This window comes from Rhinatrema bivittatum, chromosome 6 (genome assembly GCF_901001135.1).
Source record: "Rhinatrema bivittatum chromosome 6, aRhiBiv1.1, whole genome shotgun sequence".
In the NCBI taxonomy this organism is placed as follows: Eukaryota; Metazoa; Chordata; class Amphibia; order Gymnophiona; family Rhinatrematidae; genus Rhinatrema; species Rhinatrema bivittatum.
In genome coordinates this window covers 236,991,965-237,011,925 of record NC_042620.1, presented here as the reverse complement: position 1 = coordinate 237,011,925, position 19,961 = coordinate 236,991,965, and the positions used below count along the sequence as shown (strand labels likewise).

The 19,961-nt window shown below is 43.9% G+C and overlaps 1 protein-coding gene across 1 annotated transcript in view; it reads left to right on the top strand.

Annotated features, from left to right (window-relative positions):
- SLC9A6 (solute carrier family 9 member A6) overlaps window positions 1-19,961 on the top strand; it is a 95,513-nt gene that overhangs the window by 66,426 nt on the left and 9,126 nt on the right. The window contains exons 10-15 of the mRNA XM_029606644.1: window positions 1,369-1,482; window positions 2,820-2,931; window positions 4,136-4,289; window positions 11,186-11,216; window positions 11,582-11,661; window positions 15,047-15,152. Coding sequence (XP_029462504.1) covers window positions 1,369-1,482; window positions 2,820-2,931; window positions 4,136-4,289; window positions 11,186-11,216; window positions 11,582-11,661; window positions 15,047-15,152 — 597 coding nt within the window. The remainder of the gene's footprint in view (window positions 1-1,368; window positions 1,483-2,819; window positions 2,932-4,135; window positions 4,290-11,185; window positions 11,217-11,581; window positions 11,662-15,046; window positions 15,153-19,961) is intronic.

The window sequence follows — 19,961 nt, the reverse complement described above, 5'->3', positions numbered from 1 at the left end:
GGACCCTCCTCCACCCCCTTGATGGCCAAAGATATTTGTAACACTGGATGTAGTTTACGCTGCTGGAGCTGCTGGGAGTGGGTGAGTGAAGACCCTCGCTCCCGGCAGGGATGTCTTTCAGCCATCAGGGAGGTGGTATGTGGAGGGGGTCCGGGGGTGGGGGAGGAGTGTTCCCAATTCATTTGAGACTGCGGGAGGGGGGGTTGAGATTGAAAATTGGGGAAAAGGGGCCTGGTATTGTTGGGGGGGGGGGGGGGGCGCTGTGGGGCACAGGGTCATTTTTATATAAAATTGGGAAAGGCAGACACTTGAGCCGCAGCTCCTTTTGATTTCTTTCTTTTTTTTTTATACTGACAGTGCTACTTACCCGGATAAAGATATTCAGGTAGGTAAGTTATCCAGCTTCACGAGGCCGGATAACTTTATAACCTAACTGGTTATATTCAAACATAGCTGATTAGGTTTTAAAGTTAGTGTAGCCGATAACTTTAAGTAAGTATATTCATGGCTGCTTATCCCACTGAATGCATGGGACAAGTTATCCGGCTAATTTTAGCCAGATAACGTGTCCACTTAAACGGCCTACTGAATATTGTCTCGTAGCACTTTAAACAAATTCTTTTTAAGAAGAAACTGCAACAAATATACATCATACAGAACAGTCCATAGTTGTTCTTGCTATACACTATTGTAATTTTTGCAGCAGATACAACATCAGTAACGGAATTCCCCTTCCCCTTTTTCAGCCCACTCACCCTTAACCAGCATCTAGCCCACCCATTTCCCTGGATTTCATTAACTACTCATATCTGTAATGATCTAACAACCATACATGTAGCACTTTATTACCAGAGCCTTACAAATAATCCTAAAGTGGATGGTGTCATAACTAGTGCTAGTAACTCAGAGCCTGCAGCTTGCAGAGATTTAAATGAACATGGCCTTATTTCTGAGCCGTAAAGAATAGCATCCTTGTGTTTGCACTCATGCCATGTGATGTTCAGTAGGGCCGCTGTTGGGGGGGGTGGGCTGCTTGAGCCTGGCAGCACCTTGCAAGTGATGGGCTTGGGGAAGGAGGACGGACAGCTGCTGTTACCTTGGTGGTCCCTCCTCGTCTGAATGCTCTGAGGAGGGGGGCCAGTGAGGCCTCTTCAGTCATCTAGGCATGCAGCATAGGGAGATTCAAGGAGAGAGAGGGGAAATGGGGGCTGCAGGAAAAAATGTCATTGTGTAATGGGAGTGCGAGGGTATGCTGTGTCATATATGTGTGCATATGGTGTCTTCAGAAAACCAAAACATTTTCCTTTCTCCTAACTGATATGGCATCAGTTGGACGACTTACACAGGTTTCTTCTTTTTATTCCTCAGTTGTTCGAGCTCCTGAATTTCTTGGCTGAAAACTTCATCTTTTCCTACATGGGACTCGCGCTCTTCACATTCCAGAATCATGTCTTTAACCCCACCTTCATCGTTGGAGCCTTTGTATCCTTTTGTGCTGTTGGCTGACTGGGGCGCATGATGGGTGACATGCATTAAATATCGCTGTCATGTTGCACACTGATCTGTAAGGTGCTAAGGGAATCTTGGTAGGTTGTGATACTTTTTCCTGAGCCATCTGAACGGATGTTGTACTGCGTAGGCCTTTTTTTTAAAATAACTTTATTGTTTCTTGGCATACAAAGTACAACAACGTGCACCCATAAACAGATCAAGATAAAACATTCAAAGATCATGCCAATGAGAAGAGGAGCAACCTTAGAAAAGTACATTTGTATGCTTATGCAAACAATCAGTTGTTAGCAGTCCCATAGTATTGATGATAAATTCCCCATATATTTTTATATTTACTTTGCTCATTTTTGATGGCATAGCGAAGGCATTCAATGTTCACAATGTCTCGAACCTGTGCTCTCCAATAGTTTAAGCAAGGGTTGTGTTTCCAGTATGCCACCATGGCCATGTGAGCAGCAAGCAATAACTGTCCAACCAAATTTCTGTAAAGACAGGGAACTAAGGATCCATTCCACCTGCCCAACCGTCTGGTGAAGGTGTGCTACGTAAACAGGGAGATCCAAAATATCAGCAATTTCCTGAGGGAACCCTCTCCAGAAGTACTTCACTCCCAGACAGTGCCACCACATATGTGGGTAGGTATCCCGCTCACCGCAGTGTCTCCAGCATATAAGGTACAAGAAACTGGAAACAGTTTAGCGTAGAATAGTGGAGTGCGGTATGTTCTGTGTAGCAGTCTGATCCTTAATTCTACTCGCCTCATGCACAGAGAGCTGCAATGAGTCGCTGTCCAGATATGTTTCCATAACTTTTGTATCTAAGTTAGAGCCCAGGTCCGCATTCCATCTATCAATTAAGGATGACATGGTCGCGGACCCAAATTTACCAGTCAGAATGCCCCAATAGATGGCCGTGAATACCCTTAGCTGACACAGCAGGAACGCTCAAAATGCTTTCCATGCCATTCAACGGCTGCATTGGAACATCAAGATCAATTATACCTGAAAGGGCTTTGCCGCAGCTGTATCAAATTCCTCACATAAGGAAGTGAATGTACAGCATGAGCTTTTGAGGCCACGTGGGTCTCTTTAGATAACATTTGAGGAAAGATATACTGTATAGCTCTGTCCATTCTGGGAGAGAGAAAATAAACTTTTATTCAGTAGTTTTTATCTCTCTGCCCTCCCTGTGTGCCAGCAGGTAGCTTAAAGTTCTCCTTTAAACCAGTTATGTAGAAGCATTTTCTAAGATGGCACTATTGTCCTGTGGTAATTGTTTAAAACTTCCTTGACGTTTGGTGAATGCAGCTGGCTGTCTTCTTGGGGAGAGCAGCTAATATTTACCCACTCTCCTTTTTACTTAATTTGGGTCGAAGAAACAAGATTGGGTCGAATTTCCAGCATATGATGATGTTTGCAGGTATGTAATCTAAGATTTGCTTTGCATTTTCTGGCCTGTGTTGTAAAATGCTTTCTGGTGCCATAGATTGAGAGGTGTCCCCCTGCCCTGGATGCTGCAGTACTGGGGTTCTTGTCGCTGAGGTAGTGAATTTATTTTTTAGGTCATATAAACTCAAGATTGTGGGCTGGCTTGTGGCAAGTGTTTGTTTTGTATGGCCCTGCAAAAGACCCGAGTTTGATTCTCAAGTTAGGCTGGGTGAGGCTGGGAATGCTACCGAGGAAGTCTTGGCCCTTGCTCAATAGTGAAACCTATTGGCCAGATTTTGGAGGGGGTGGAGTGAGGGATTCACATTTGCCAGGTTCCAGAGAAAGACATGGCTTTTGGCCTCTGGTTGAGGGCTCGCTGCGACGACTGATCTGAGTTGGGAGGAGAGAGAGAAAATAGAGGGGAAAAAAAAAATCCTCAAGTAGTTGTGAATAAAGACTCGTGGCACAGTATCTCAATAGAAGCAGGTTCCATTTCAGCTGGAAGACTGAATTGGAGGTAGGAGGAAACTGCTGAGCCCCAAAAAAAAAAAAAATATCCAGCATTGTGCTCTCTAGCTGGGTAGAAGTATGCATGGGCATTCCTGGGGGGTGGTGTTTAAATTAGGGAAGGAAATCAGCTTGTGTGAATTCTGTTTTCAAATGTACCTAGACTGTTTTACTCCTGCTTGGCTGCCTGCACAAGTAACAGTGCAAAGTATGTGCACCCTTTGCATGCATGGACTTCATACTGGCTCATAGTCAAAGAGAACCTACCTACCAATGAACCTCATTGTCAAGAGAATTTTGAAACCTGGAAGCCTGTTGGAGATTGCCCCTCACACAGCCTGTCTGGCTACATCACTTTTCTTGATAAGTTCGTCACACCTTAACCTACCTATTTCCCATTATCTTTGCCCAGTTTTAATATTTGTATTTATATAAATGCAAAAGTAACCAACCTCTTTTTCCTGAAGTGAGAGTGAATTGACCATGATGGATGCAAGAGGAGGAGTAAATGCTGCATTTTAGATGCATAAACATTGATGCTACTAAGTAGCACTTGGGTAGATGAGTACATGGATTGAAGTTGGCTGTTAGCCTACTGCAGGCCTTGAAGATTGCAGAAAAGGTATCTAGCCAGGGGCTAGTAGAGATAGTGATATTTTCTTTTTTTTTTTCCTCTTTCTGTTTCTCAGGGCTCCGAGGAGCAATGGCATTTGCTCTGTCCATTAGAGACACAGCTACATATGCAAGACAGATGATGTTTAGCACGACTCTTTTGATTGTGTTTTTCACTGTCTGGGTTTTTGGTGGAGGCACCACAGCAATGCTGTCTTGTTTGCATATCAGGTGAGACATAAACATTAGCAGTAAACGTTCTTTGTGGGTTTGTTATCATTAATTGTTTCTTAAAGGCCAACTTTCATGATGTCCCAAAGGCTGTCCTAGTGTCTGCCCAGATATAAGGACCTTACTATCTGGGTGCTAGCTTATAAAGAGCTTTTATGCCTATCTCTTCTGCTGTTGGAGCTTACTGAAGCAGAGACAGACATACTATCAGCACTGCTCCTGCAGCTGGGTACAAGTCAGATCCCTCAGCAGCTGAGTACAGGGATTTAGAAGATCATTTACTGATATCTTATATTACAGCTATCCAAAATGTTTCATTCTTCAACCATAGTTGCCTTCCTGTAATGTTAGATATGCACTTGTGTTCTATGGGAAGCCACAGCATGGTCCAAGATTTGTAGGGTGACCTTGAGCAGGTACAAATCAGCTTTCTGTAAACATTACCATAGGACTGGGCAGGATATTCAATCTGCCCACATGCACTTCAGTCTCAGGTGTCTCCAAGTGCATTTTTTATATATCATTCACACTCCATACATACAGTATATCTGTTTATAGTCTACTGGTTTGGGGTTTTTTTCTTTCTTGGAAAAATTTCTCCATTGACAAGTAGCCATGAATTAGCCATAACATGTGGGTGATATCATCTGACGATGCAGACACGGTCCCGGCTCTCAGAACTTAGTAAAGACTTTGCTGAGCATGCACAGGAGTTCTCACAGGCACACACTGCCTTTGTCCAAGCTACTGCGTGGATGTGTCCCAGTCTCTCTTTAAAATAGTTTTGATTCTTGTCCTTGTCCTTATTTTGTGGTCTCTCTTTCTGCCTCATTGCATATCTCTATTTTTTGTCACTGCCTCAGCAACCCTTCATCAAAAACATTTAGTTCTACAAAAGAAAAATTAAAATTGAGTATGGAAGAGCCAAAGTCAAGAAGATTGCAGTTAACAGTTTCAAGGCCTTTATTTGTGGGTGCTGGAGGTCCATCATGGGTGCACAGTAGTGGATTGGTTGGTGACCTTTCTATCTGAGACTGGAGTTTATCCCTTGAGATGATTGTATTGCTTCTTCTCCAGACCCTGGGTTTCCTGGTCCATTTCTCATAATCCAACTTGGTTCTGTCTTGGAATTTAGTTCATAGGAGCCTGGATAGACTCATGGGGAAAAAGTGTTTCTCACCATTGAGAGCCCCATTGCTGTCAGATTTGATAAGATCTCTTCTTCAGCTAGACTGAGCCATCAGCAAGCTTAGACCTGGCCCTCCTCGGACACATTGCTGCAGCAGTGCTCATGGTTCCTCTGACTCCTCTGTGCATGCAAGGCCTTCAGTGGGGCCTCCTGAAGTCAGTAGGATCATATCTGTCAAAAAGCTTGCTGAGCAGACTGGATGGACCATGTGGTCCTTTTCTGCCATCATTTCTATGTTTCTATTATCCCATCATGTTTCTGGAACTCTCAGGATAAGAGCCAGATCTTCAGTGGTGGAGGAACCTGGATGTTCTAAAGGTGTACTGTGCACCCAAGGATTGTGGTCCCTAGTATAAAGTCATTTCCAAAGCTGCAAGCTATCCATTGTGTTCTAAAGGCTTTCTCTCCACTCTCAAGAAAGAGAATCTTGATTCAGATGGACAGCTAAGTGGCCATGTTCTACATAAAAAGGGAAGCATGGCCCTCTGCCAGGAGGTCCTTTGACTCTGATCATGGGCAGGCCATCACAGTGCCCATCTCGAAGCAATCTACCTTCAGGGATTTGGATTACATTGGTGGACCGCCTCAGCAGAGTTTTGCAACCATGTTGAGTGGTCCTTGGATCAACGGGACAATTTGCTCAGTCGCTAGGGAATGTCAGTGGTTGACCTGTTCGTCTAGGGAAGACAGCAGAAAAGTCAAAAGTTCTCCTCCATGCATACAATCAGCTACAGATCAACTCTCGATACTTTTGTGTTAATCTCGAGTTCAGTCTATTCTGTACATACCCACTGATTCCTGTCATTGCCAGGACTGTTCAGCAGGCTCTTCCAAAAAAGGCGAGTGTAATCCTCATAGCATCAGCTTGTCTGTGACATGCATGGTATCCATATCTCGTCGGTCTGTTAATTGTCTTCAATCCACTGGGAATGTCATTGACCCTTATCACACAGGAGGGCGGCAGGCTCTGCCATCCAACCTGCCATATCTGGTCCTTATGGCGTAGATATTGAACAAGCAGTAGTCTCTTCCCTGCTCCTTCCCAGTGAGGTGGAGGATGTGCTGGTTTCCATCAGGAAGCCTTCATCCAAAAAATTCTAGTCTCAAAGAGATGAGGTTCTCGATTTATTGTGGGACTAGCCAGCTAGATCCCTTTTCCTGTGGCCCTAGGACTTGCTTCCATATCTATTATTCCTCTTTTTTTTTTTTTTTCTTTCTCAAGCGTGAACACAGAATTTCCCAAACTTTTAGCCAGTGAGAGCCCATTTTAGCACTTAGTCATATGAGCCCAGAGAGTGACCAAAGCAGATTTTAACAAAGCTGCAGTTCTCCTCTAACCATCACTGCACTGTCAATCTCCCTGCACTCTAGCTGATCGTATCTCTACTTCTACCTTCTCCAGAGGGCCTCCTCTGTCAGCCTCCCCCAGCCCATCCCATCTCTCACCTCCTCCAGCCCTTATTGAATCTGTCCAGCTGATCTCTCACTCCCATGACTACCTTATAACTCCCAGCTGATCCTATGACATTCCCCCTGTTGCCCCATTCCGCTTTATCTCCCCACTCTCATCCCCCATCCCCTTTAACCTTCCAGCTCTTCTATCATCCAGTTGACCTTCTGTTATTCTCCATTTGACACCCTTCACAGCTCATCCCTCTCTGTCTGATACCTCCTGCAAATATCCGACTGGCCAGGGTTGGTGGCAACCTTTTCTTTTGGACCCTGGGTCAAAGGTGGATGACAACTGATTGTAAGAGAAGGCAAGCTGATGACCGAGGCTATGCTTTTCTCTTGGTGAATGAGGGGTGAGGCAGTGAAAATCTCCACTGGTCCTGGGTGATCCCAAACCTTATGACAGTCTGCAGGTGACAACAGCATTAGTAATGAATGTCAGCACAGGGTCTGTGAGCTAGTGCAAGCTCTCAGCCTCTGCAGCAGTCCTGATCCAACCTCGCACAGGGCTTTCTGTTACTTGGAGAAATTCATGCAAGGGCACATGTGCTATCTCATAAGCCCCACACTGACTTCGACTACTAATGCTGCTGCTGCCTGAATAGTAAAGCCTTTTGAGGCACCTGTGACCACCAGATGAAGGTTTTGTGATCCCAACCCACAGTTTTGGGTAGCAGTGCCTCAGCACCTCTTCAGTCATCTCAGCACTGCTGCAGTGTCTTGCTAGCAGGTGAACAGAGCTCTGATCTCTCTCTCTCCTTTTGGTATCAAAATTTATGGAAGGACTGGCATTCCAAGTCTCCATTTAGTAAACTTCAGTGCATTGGGACAGTAGTGTCCCTAATTTAACACCTGAAACCTATTTTCAAGCCTCTTGACTTGCTGAACTTGAAGTTTCTCACCTGGAAAGTGTTTTCTGCTGGCTTTCACTTCCATACAAAACGTAAGCACACTACAGGCTCTGACTTGTTCAGTTTTTTCATAATAGTTGGCTCAGAAAACCCACCCCAAGTTCCTTTCAAAAGTGGTTTCTGCGTTTCACATTAATTGAGCTATCGTGCAACCAACATTCTTTCTTAGACTGCATACACAGTCACGCGCATGTTATAAAATCCAAGGGGGTGCACGGTTGTGCAACTTGCACGCCAAGCCGAGCAGCCTTCCTCCGTTCCCTCCGAGGCCGCTCCAAAATTGGAGCAGCCTCGGAGGGAACTTTCCTTCCGCCGCCCCCCCCACCTTACCCTCCCTTTCCCTACCTAACCCGCCCCCCAGCCCTACCTTAAACCCCCCCTTACCTTTAATTTTGAAGTTGCGCCTGCCTCTGGGCAGGCGTAGGTTGCGCACTATGGCCGGCCCGCGATCCCAGGCACCGCGGCAAATGGCCACTGTGCCTGGAGGCCCCGGCCCGCCCACTCCCCGCCCATTTTTTTTCAAGCCCTGGGACATACGCGCGTCCCGGGGCTTGCGTGCGTTGCCGAGCCTATGCAAAATAGGCTCAGCGTGCGCAGGAGGCTTTTAAAAAGGTTACGCGCGTAACCCTTTTAAAATCCGCCCCTTTGTCTCTGAGAGTGGGGTTTCACTACATGTAGAATTACAGAGATAGGTTGAAAGAAGCTCAGAGATTCATCAAGTCCCACCTTCTTAATGCCTACATGATAATCTAGGAGTCGGCAATTAATTTATTTTTTTTTGCTCAGATTTATGAGTCATCGCATCCCAAAAGTACTCTTATGTTGTACACCATACAGATTATATAGTTTTACAATGAAATAATTAAAAAGTATAAATCGGCATAATAGCATAGAAAAAGTAAACCAGCAATAGAATAAAATCTTCTCTTGTCCTTAATAAAACATCATTTGATAACAAAGGACCAAATCTATGATATTCTCAGTGGGAAAACAGTAGTGAATAACCAAGTTTTGCATTAGCTCTCTTTAAACTCAAATATTCACTTGCGAGATGCCCCAAGCAAAAATAGAGCAAGCACCTAGCAGTGGGGAGATTATGCAGGGCCCATGATGCTGCAGTTAGAAGGAAAATTAGCCTGCAGGATTGACCTTATTGCCTACATCTGCCATCTCATTATCAGTTTTTAGCTCCTTTTTAAGGCAAATAACCATTGGTGGGGAAATTACTTTTTAAAGAATGAATCCACTTAAATCAACAGTAATAGGAAAATATTTGTACGTAATTCAGTTGGCAGGAAAATAATAATTGGGATGCTGAACAAATGGCTCATTGACAGTGTTGTATGCTGCTGTGCAGAAGACAAGCTAGGGTGCAGAGTTATTTTCAAAAAGAGAATTTATTTTGGAGATTTTTTGTTTTGTTTTTAGGTGCCAGGATAAAAAAAAACTATTTTGATAATGTTTACATTTGTTTTACTGTTTTCTGCATTTTTTATGTTGCTTTTTTATTTTTCTAGGAATTTTTTTCCCCTTATTTTGCTCTTTGTAAAGGGAAAGGAGGTAGTTCACTCTTTTTTTTTTGCCTTTGTTCTCCTCTAGCTTCTCTCTCCATCCTGGCCCTTTCTCCCTTACTCTCCCTAAGCAACAGCAGTCTCTTTCAGGCCGATACAGTACAGTGCACTTCGATGGAGCGCACTGTTAGCCTGCTATTAGACGCACGTTTTCCCTTACCCCTTATTCAGTAAGGGGAGGAAATCGCGCGTCCAACCCGCGGCACCTAATAGCGCCCTCAACATGCAAATGCATGTTGATGGCGCTATTAGGTATGCGCGCGGGATACAGAAAGTAAAATGTGCAGCCAAGCCGGCACCGGGAAAGTGCACAGAAAAGCAGTAAAAACTGCTTTTCTGTGCACCCTCTGACTTAATATCATAGTGATATTAAGTCTGAGGTCCCGAAGAGTAAAAAAAAAAAAAAAAAAATTTTTGAATTTGGCTCGTGACTGTCGGGCCGAAAACCGGACGCTCAATTTTGCCGGCGTCCGGTTTCCGAGCCCGTGGCTGTCAGCAGGCTCGAGAACAGATGCCAGCAAAATTGAGCGTCGGCTGTCAAACCCGCTGACAGCCGCCGCTCCAGGCTAAAAGGAGGCGCTAGGGACGCTAGCGCGTCCCTAGCGCCTCCTTTTGCCCGTTTCTACCGCCGGGCCTAATTAGCATACAGAATCGCACGCACTGGCGAGTGGCCGGTGCGTGCGCCGGGAGAGCCGGCTCTCCCGTAGACTTTACTGTATCGGCCCATTTCCCAGGATTTGGGCTCGTAGTGGCAGCTGTAGTGGCTTCTGTGCTCAGACTCGAGCTAGCCTTGGCAACATCCTTTTTTCCTCGGTTGGGCCAGAGGCGTTGGTGGCCTCCGCGTTCTCTTTGGGCTCAGGTTGGCAGCAGCTCCTGTTGAACTTGGGATGTTAGGTGCTAGGCCCCTAAGTGTTCATGTGTCTGGGATTTTTCCAGCCCTAGACCTGGGGTATGGAGGGAGCTGCTGCTATCCGTGACTCCTGGCAGAGAAATGTTGCTGCTAGGGCGGGGCTGAAAAAATAGTGCAAGAAAAGCCTCATGGTGCTGTAGCTTAGTAGAATCTGATTCCAGTTCAGAAGAGCAAGAGAAAACTGCCAGGCCAAAAATAAACTGTCAATACGGTCACACATTTTTTCATGTTTTTTATTCCTGAGGAGATGTTTGTATGGTGAAATGTCCTCCTTGGGCATACCTCCAAAATTGAGCTAAATCTGATCATACATAAATAGTTGAACATGCTTTGTAGGTAGAATACTTGCAGGTTTGTAGGAACAGTGAAGGTGAATTTCATGATTTGACAGTTGTAATGAACCAGTTTGACCACTAAATGTCACTTGCAGTCCATAGTGTGGCAGCTGGAAGACTTCAAACCTGTGCTTGGTGTAAAGCACCAGATTTATAGGTGGTCAAACAAGAACCCACAGTAATGACTATATTATGGAGAGTATATTCTTTATGTAAAAAGTCCATAACTTGGCAATAATAGCGTCCTGCTCAGTAAGAGGATTTTGTGTGTGTGTGTGTGTGTGTGTGTGTGTGTGTGTGTGTGTGACAGGAGCAGAATTATTGATGAATGGATCCTTTTGGATTATTTTTATTTTTTTAACATGGTCTTAAAATGGAGGAGCAGAAGCTAAGGAATTTAGTTCCTTCTGTGTTGTGTACATCCTGTCATGGCATTGTTAAATAGCTATGTATGCGTGCAGGGCTTTTTTTTTTTGGGGGGGGGGGGGGATTGTTTCCAACACTGCTAATTGTTTTTTGTTCTATTAGGGTTGGTGTTGATGCAGATCAGGATCAGTTGGTAAGCACTGACCATTTTGGTGTGTTTCTAGTCTGGCGTAATGTTGTGTGCTTAGGATGTCATTCAGCACTGCTGGGGAGAAACACACATGGAGATAGAAGTACCATTTATCTGTTCACTTCCTTTTGAAAGCTGAGGGCTGGGGTTAAATCTTTTTCTTTTTTTTTCCCCCTGGTCCATATCTTCCACATGAAGAGGATTTCCATGCTGGCCAAGGACAATTCACCCAAGTAGCTCTGGTAGTGCCATCTTCCCCCTGAGTGTGTGTTAAGCAGTCGATGTCCTTATGGTGATCACAGCTCATTGTGCGAGAGAGAGAAGTGCTGGCTCACATTTTTTAAAACTTTTTTTCCCTCTTCTTTTAGGGTCTACCTGAGAGTGAAAGGCGGAGTACAAGAGCAGATAGTGCCTGGCTCTTCAGACTGTGGTACAACTTTGATCACAAGTATCCTTACTGGCAGGGAAATTTTGGCTGCTAAAGCAAAATTCTCTTCATGAATAGTGATGGATAGCCCCAGAGGCTCCAGTTCGGTTCTCATGTCTGCCTGCACTCTAATCCTGTTCATGGAAGGGAGGCAGGGATGCACAGGCAGAAAGTCTGTTCACTTCAGAGGTCATCTTTTGTAGCAAAGGGGGGCACCGATGGGTCAAGCGTGGAGGAAGCCAGCAAATTATCAGGACAGTCTACCTGGGGGAATTGGATGTGTGTATATATTTATTTATTTATTTTATTTATTTGAGTCTTTTCTATACCGGCATTCGCGAAGGGAATCGCATCATGCCGGTTTACAAATAACAAGGAGTGAACAACAATAAAGTGATAAAAAAACATTAACAAGTGATAAAAAACATTAACAAGTGCTAAAAGAAGGGAAAATTGCAGTTACAATAAAACAGGGACATATTTCAACTTGGAACAGAAGAAAAGGAGATAGTAATTTAACAGTGAAGAATAACTGGGAAAGCCTGCCAGTTTAAAAGGGATATATGTATCCCTTTTAAATATATGTATTTATATGTATTTATATGTATATATATATATATATATGTATATATATATACATGTATATATGTATATATGTATATATATGTATATATATATATATGTATTTGTATTTAATATATGTATGTATAGACATTAATGTATAGCAGATCAACAACACTCATGTTCTGACAATCAACCAGATTGCTCCATTATTTAGAAAATATTTATTTATGCAAAGAGGAATATAATTTATTCTCAAAACATCAAAACAATAAATATCTTACAACAGTCCATGCAAGTTTGGCAAAAGTCCAGAAGCCTTGACAATGTGTAAACAAAATAATCCAATCCACTGTAAGAAAGTAAGCACAAATGTCTTCACAATAGCCTTGCAAGGTTGCAAATGACAACTCTTCTCTCATAACAAGTTGCACTGGCTTAGAGATGCCATGAAAAGTGTCAGTCAAAAACGCCCTTCGACAAAGGTCCCTTTGTTTCTCCACATAAAGGGCTTCATCAGGAACAGGAGATCCAACACAGCAATCGGACCAACAGACTGTAACCAAAACACCATTACAGTCAAACCTATACTGTACCTATTTCATTAAAAACAAAAGCTGCTCACCCACCATTAAATAACGGAAATTTCAAGTCATCAGCAATTTGTGTTCAAGCATGGGCGAATTTGCAATTTGTATAAGATTCTTTGTTCTGCATTGCACAAAAATATCTGGGGATAAATAGTAACAAAACATTCTGAATAGCGTACAAATAAAACTGGATTAATGTGAAATGAAAAACTAAATTTTAGACTAAAAAGAAGCAAACTCAAATGCATAAAACCTCACACGAGCCTTCCTTCCTGCAGCGCTTCACTGGGAAACTGACCCATATTTGTGCAGCTTTGCAGGTGCATCTCTGTGCAAATGTCATACGTATCTGAGTGACGTCACAGCGTTCATGACATTACTACCTGGAGGAACGTTCTATCATTCCAAACCTTAAATTTGAGTTGCAGAGAAACTTAAAAAAAGGAACAGAAAACAGAACAATGAAAAAGAAAAAAGAAAAATGTAACGGATAAAATGAAAACATCAGGGGAAAACTCAGGCTCATAAAGATGCTTCCCATTCTATATTAAGGTTTAATCCTTCTGGTTGTGTGATACCAGCTGTAAATATAGAACTGTTCCTGCCGTCGCAATGCTAGAGAAATGTTGCCTTCCCTCGCATGTATTAATCTTTGCACCACAAAAAATTGAAGGTCGTCCATTGTGTGCTTATACTTTATCCAATGTTTCACTAGAGGGGATTCAAGTTTAAAAGTCCTGATGCAGCTTTTATGGTGGATAATTCTAGTCTTGACTGGCAGTTTAGTATGACCTATATATAATTTATGGCACAAGCAAATGATTGCATATACTGCTTGCGCAGTGTCACAATCAAAATGGCCATGCAGGGTATGTTGGATTGCTAACTATATATATATATATATATATATATATATATATATATATATCTATCTATCTACACACAAAAAAAAAATCATACAAAATAAGCAAAGACACAGAATAAGTCAAAAACATACAATGAGAGAGCAGACAGAGCTTTACAACAAACACATGAGGAGGCTCTAGATCAGGACAAATCCACCTAATTAAAGGCATTTTTAAAGAGAGAAGTTTTCACTGCTTTCTTAAAAGCTCAAGGATCAGTTGTCAAACAAAGAGGGCCTGATAGAGAGTTCCAGAGCAGAGGTCCTAAGACCGAAAACACATGGTCGTGAGTTTCAGCAAGATGTGCAAGACACAGGGCTGACACTTTTTAACTTCCCTTGATGAGCAGATTGGAAAGCTCTGGGAAAGGCATACACCCTCGAGGGAGATTAATCCAAGGGGTGTTAACTTTATTGATAAGTTTTTGTATAAGTGTTAGTATTTTGAATTTCATACACCACAGTATAGGAAACCAGTGGAGCGAATAGGGAGCATGAGTAATATGATCGTTCATCCTTGAATGTAGACAGTGGAATTCTGTATAATTTGAAGAGACCTAAGGGAACTTAGCAGGTAAGCCACAGCACAAGGAATTAGTCAAAGGCAGGAAAAGTCAAGGCTTGCAGGACCATGCAAAAGTCATCTGTGTTAAGAAGTAGCTTATGTAATTTATTAAAAGCGGATGACACCACAGCTTTCATCTGATGACTCATGGATAAATTCTGATCTAGGATTACACCCAGATTCCTTATTTGATGTACAACTGATAGCTCAATGCCTTCAAACACCCAAAAGTTCAGAACATTAGGGATCGGAAATCTGTTACCATCAGCTCACTCTTATCTATTCAGTGATAAGTCAATGTTTGAGAGCAGAAGGGCATGTGGAAATGAATTCAAAAGTGGCTGATAGAATAAAAAACTGGATGTCAGCATAGATCTTATAATTTATACCCAAACCAGCAAGAAATTTACACAGAAAGGCTAACTAAATATTGAGCAGCGCAGCATATAGGGCTGAGCCCTGAGGGACTGCTGTGGAAACTTCTTACCAGGAGGAGACCTTCGATGTGACTCTGATCTGTTGTGTATAACCTGTCAGGAGCGAAACCAAGATAAAATGGGACCAGATATCCTGATTTCATGAAGTCTGGTAACCAAGACTTAATGATTCAGGATATCTAAAGCAACAGCTCTCTCTCTCTGCTTATGTTTTTAAGTAATTGTAGGTACATCAAATCATTAAAACTAAGCTAATAGAAATGAAACACAGAAATTTCAAGCCTTGTAAAGGGGACAGATGCAAGCAGCATGCTAATGGTCTTTGAGGTTCTTTCTTTAATGCGTGTAGCTATCTGAAGCCTTTGCTGACACACAGTGGACCACCTCTCACAACTACACTTCCTAGTTGCTGTGGACCTGTTGCAAGATGTCTGACAAGCCCTCAGGCCTACGAAGTAAGTTCAGCATTAATGAAACCAGTTTACCTTAAATGAATCTTTCATATTGCCTTTTATCTCCTAGTCTTCCTCTCCCTTGCTTAGTGAGTTGTGCAAGCATAAGCCAGGGCCTATTGGGGTATATCCGTGCTATCAGTGAGCTGTGGTACCCCATCCCTCCCAATACATTTAATATCCCACTTATGGTTATTACATTTTCTTTTACAGAAAATTCAAACTAAAAAAAGCTCTGCAAGAAATCATTCACTATATATTTCTAAAGATTAATCTGGTATCTTGTTCCCTCTGCTATTTTATCTTTAAAATGTAATTTAAATTAATTTAACAATTTACAATACTTGCCCAGGACAGTATATACTCAAATCACTCCTATAATCAATCAAATATCAATATAACTTGTAAATTACAAGGAATGAGAGCTGCAGCCCCCCCGCCCCATAACAAAGCATAATCACATATAACAGACATAGCGCCAAATCAGCACTTAACTTTGTTCATTGTTACTGTTTTTGGTTGTTATAACTGAAAAACATAACATTGTTGTAATTAGAATAAAACTTTTGGCCGACTGACTGGCCTGATGGGGATACAGGTCCCCACTTATAGATAACACCACCAGGTCCATCAGAGCCACAACAATCAGTCTCACCCAGAAGCTGAATAAAACTTTAATCCTAATGAATAAAATTCAGTTCCCACAGAATTAAAACTAATTGGGCCATCAATATAAATCAGGCCCCTATTCCTTAAAGATGCTTCTGGCCCCATTATTTAAGCTTTCTTCTGAAGGAAAGATAATTTTAGTTTCAAATCTCTTGCCCTTTGTTGAGGACTTCTAGAGATCAGGAGAAAGTACTGAAAAAGGCCTAGATCTAGTCTTTGCCAAACGCCCTTCTTGTGAAGACGCGATGGAAAGCAGATTTTCATGGGCTGATTGCAGTGGCCTACTTGGAGTATATCCACAAAGTTGGGACTTAATCTCTTGTGGGCCATGTCATGTATGATTCAAAATAACATTGAGAGCCACTTTAAATTAGTGCATCCCTGCATTGGCAACCAGTGATGAATTCTAAGCAAAGGGAAGATACTCTTTCTACTTGCTTAATCCAATATTAGCCTTGCTGTGATGTTTTGCATTAAACAACCTCATAGTCCCTTTGTAAAATAAATGTTCCCTGTTCATACCAAGATCAGTCCTGACTCCTGGGTTTTGTCTCCCTGCCAGCAGATGGAGACAGAGGAAGTTTCACCGACACTGTGCACTACCCAGTGTGCCACCTGCAGTCCCTCAGTATTTCTCTGTCTCCAGCAGATGGTAGATGGTTTAAAACCTGCAATCTGGAAAGAAAGGAAAAAAAAAAAGGTTACAAGACAAAATTTCTGGATCCTCCCAGGGGGTTGTGAGGTCCTGGCGGGGCCATTCTCCATGGTTTGAGGCAGACGAGCAGGGGGTTGGTGACCCCTCTGGTGTCTCGGTCCGGAGGTCTGTAGGGTGGACATCTGGTGGTCCAGATCCCTCATCCCCCATGAGACAGCGGTGAATCTGTTGGCAGTTCTGCACTGCAAGCCCAGTGGAGCAGGGAAGTATCCCTTTTATATGGTTTGTCCTGGGCTGGGTTGCTAAAGTGTGGCGAAAGGAGACTGATATAGCCAGTGGTCTAGCTCTTTTCTTATCTGCCATGCAGCCTGCACTCCTGGAACTAGAACCTCTGTACCAAAGGAAAGTATTTGTTTCTATGTGTCTTTATTTGTTCTCAGAGTAAAAAAACAAAAACAAGGAACTAGTTAGAGGAATCTGTGACACATTGGGATTGCAGGGGAGAGCTATCTTAGCAGCTCAGAGCTCAGCATTGGAAGTTTTCAGCAGCTTCTCTGCCTGTGGAGGAGATTGGGGGTTGGCTCTGTGGCACTGAGGGACTGTTCCCCTGCTTGCTGTTGTGCTGGTGGTTCTGCGGGTGTGGGGAGGAACAGCGTGCATGTACGGCAAAAGCGGCATGGCATTCGGGGGTCTGCATCGAGCATGGCTGCACTAGTAGAATGAGCCTCACGGGCGAAGGGGTCTAGCACTGAAGCTTTCCCCATCAGTGTGGAAACCGGCCATTTTTTATTCTGTAGCAGTGTCGGCGGGAAATCCCCTCCTCAACTATCGCCGGTGGTTCCCTGTCCCACAGAAGTGCAGAGAAGCACATGCACCGAGGAGGAGTCTCTGGTTTTGGTGGAGGTCTTCTGTTGATTTTAATTTGCTTATGCACAAAGCTTGTTTAGCAGAACAAGCAGCAGGGTATGCTGGCTCTCTGCTCCAGTCTCCATGGATTTTCAGCCAGTCAAGAAGCCTGAGCTGTTGAGAAGCTCTTCAGGCCTTCGATGATTTTTGGTGCTGGACATTGAATGGATCCGGGTCTAAACATGCTAAAGGTGCAAGCAGGCTTTACTTAGCTGTGTGGTAGGCCGTGGCAGCGGTTCTTTTCCCACGTGTGTAGGTATGTTCACGCATTCTCGCCATGTGGCGTTGCATGCACGGGGACCTGTGCGCGTAAGACCGTAGCCTAGTCTTGAACTTGTATTTGTGCGCATCCTGGAGGGGTGTACGAGTACGCCTGGGTTGCTGAAGTTCAGGAGAAGTCAGCGCCGGGGACGAACAGGTCCAAGCACCTTGCTATCTGATAGCAATTAAGTCCTCACTCTTTCTCCATTTGTGTCAGCGGTGTTTAGATGTTCAAATTGACTATTACAGCTTTTGCCCATGTTGGGACGTCCCTTCAGCCTATGGTGTCTCTGGAGGGGAGTTGAGTGGGAGGCGAGTCAACTGTCAGTACTCCTCCTCCCCGAGAGAGAGGTTTGCGAGAGCAAGTTTGGGCCTATGGGCTCCTCTCTAGATCCATCCTCCTCCTCCTCATGGGTGAAATGTTTCCAGGGCCTGCAGATCTTTCTGCAGGGGCAACCAGTGAAGGCAAAGCAATCTACTAGGTAGGGATTGCATGCTTGGGCCTCTTATTTGTCAGTCACAGTGGGCAAATGGTGTAGGGAGGCTGTCCCTGGTAATGTTCAAAGGGATGTGGATCATGAGACACTGAAGGATTCTGATGGGAAGTTGACTTTCTGACCTCTAGAAGAGGGAAAATTTATTGAGAATGCTCAGATTTTGGAAAACTTATTGGGAGACTGCTCAGAGTTTTTCTTTTTTCACAGGGATGTCTTGCTGAGTTTGTTGGCTCAGACCTTGAACATGCTTAGTGTGGCCGGAGGCCAATTTTAAGTTAAGCATCCCGTTTCTTTCTCCCTTGTATCCAATTCAAGAAATACTGGATTTAAAGAAGGTAAAGGAGGCTCTCAAGGTTCCCCGTTTCTGTATGGAAACTCTGAGGTCTGTCAGAGCAGTGGTACACGAGAGAGTTATTGGCATCTCTTGCTTTGACAGAAGCATATCTGCACATAGCTGTGAGGGAACATTTTTGATTTCAAGCCCTTCCCTTTGCCTGGCAACTCCACATACCTTCACCAAAATGGTGGTGGGGGTGGCCGCATTGCAAAAGGAAGGTGTGTTAGTGCGTCTGCATCTGGATGACTGGCTCATTTGTGTGAAATCAGAGAACCTCTGTTGACAGTCAGTACAAAAGGTACCGATGTGCTTGAAGACTCTAGGATGGGTAGTGAACCTAGCAACGAGCCATTTAGTCCTCTTTCAAACTCTGGAGTATCTGGGAGCTCAGTTTGACATGCTGGAGGAGAGAGTGTTTCTCACAGAGAGAGAGTGCTGAATTGCAGAGTCAGATTAGGCTTCTGCTAGAGCTTTCGGTGCCCAGGGCCTGGGGCTATTTACAGGTCCTGTGTTCTGTGGCATCGACATTGGAATTAATGCATTGGGCTTATGCATATGTGGCCTCTGCAGGGGACTCTTTTCTCCCGCTGTAATCAGTTATTGGAAGAGTTTCATCTTCCTCTTCCGTAAGAGGGGGAAGCCAGGGACATTCTTTCATGGTGGCTTACTTGAGTGTGGGGGCAGAATTGGAGGTTCCGAACTGGGTAATAGTCACCACCAATGCAAGCCTCTCCAGATGGCGGGCAGCGTGGCAAGATTAGTCAGCAAAGAGCCAGTGGTTGAAACAGGAGGCCTCATGGTCTATCAGTTGGTTAGAGACAAGAGCAGTGCAATTCGCATGGCTTGCCTGTCTGCCAAGGTGATACGGCCATTCAATATGGATCCTATCAGACAATGTGACAATGGTGGCTTACATCAACCGTCAAGATGGAACCAAGAATCAGGCAGTGGCTTGAGAGGCCCAGGAGATGATTCTCTGGGCAGAGCAGCATTTGGAGCAGCTGACAGTGTTTCACATCGTTGGAGTGAACAATGTTTAGGCAAATTTTCTCAGTTGAGAAAATTAGATCCCGGGGAATGGGAGCTGTTGGAGGCAGCGATGTGTCTCATTCACAGAAGATGGAGGTATCCCGACCAAAGAGAATACTAAGGCATTGTGGTTTTACAGCCACTGAACAGCACACACGGTATGGAAGGAATTGTAGCTCTGGTGCTGCTGTGGAGAGAGTTTCTTCTTTCTTCCCTCCATGGCCTCTGGTGGACAAGAGATCACGGCAGATAGAGAAACATCTGAGCAACGTGATCCTGGTAGAGTCAGAGTGGTCACATCGACCATGCTTCCCAGATCTGATCATTCTGGCCATAGATGGCCTCCTAATATTTGGTCATTGGTTGACTCTCTTCGACCAGAGCCCAATATTCTCATGTCAGGCAGCTCACTTCTGTCTTGCAGCTTTGCTTCCGAGAGGAGGCAACTGAAATGGAGG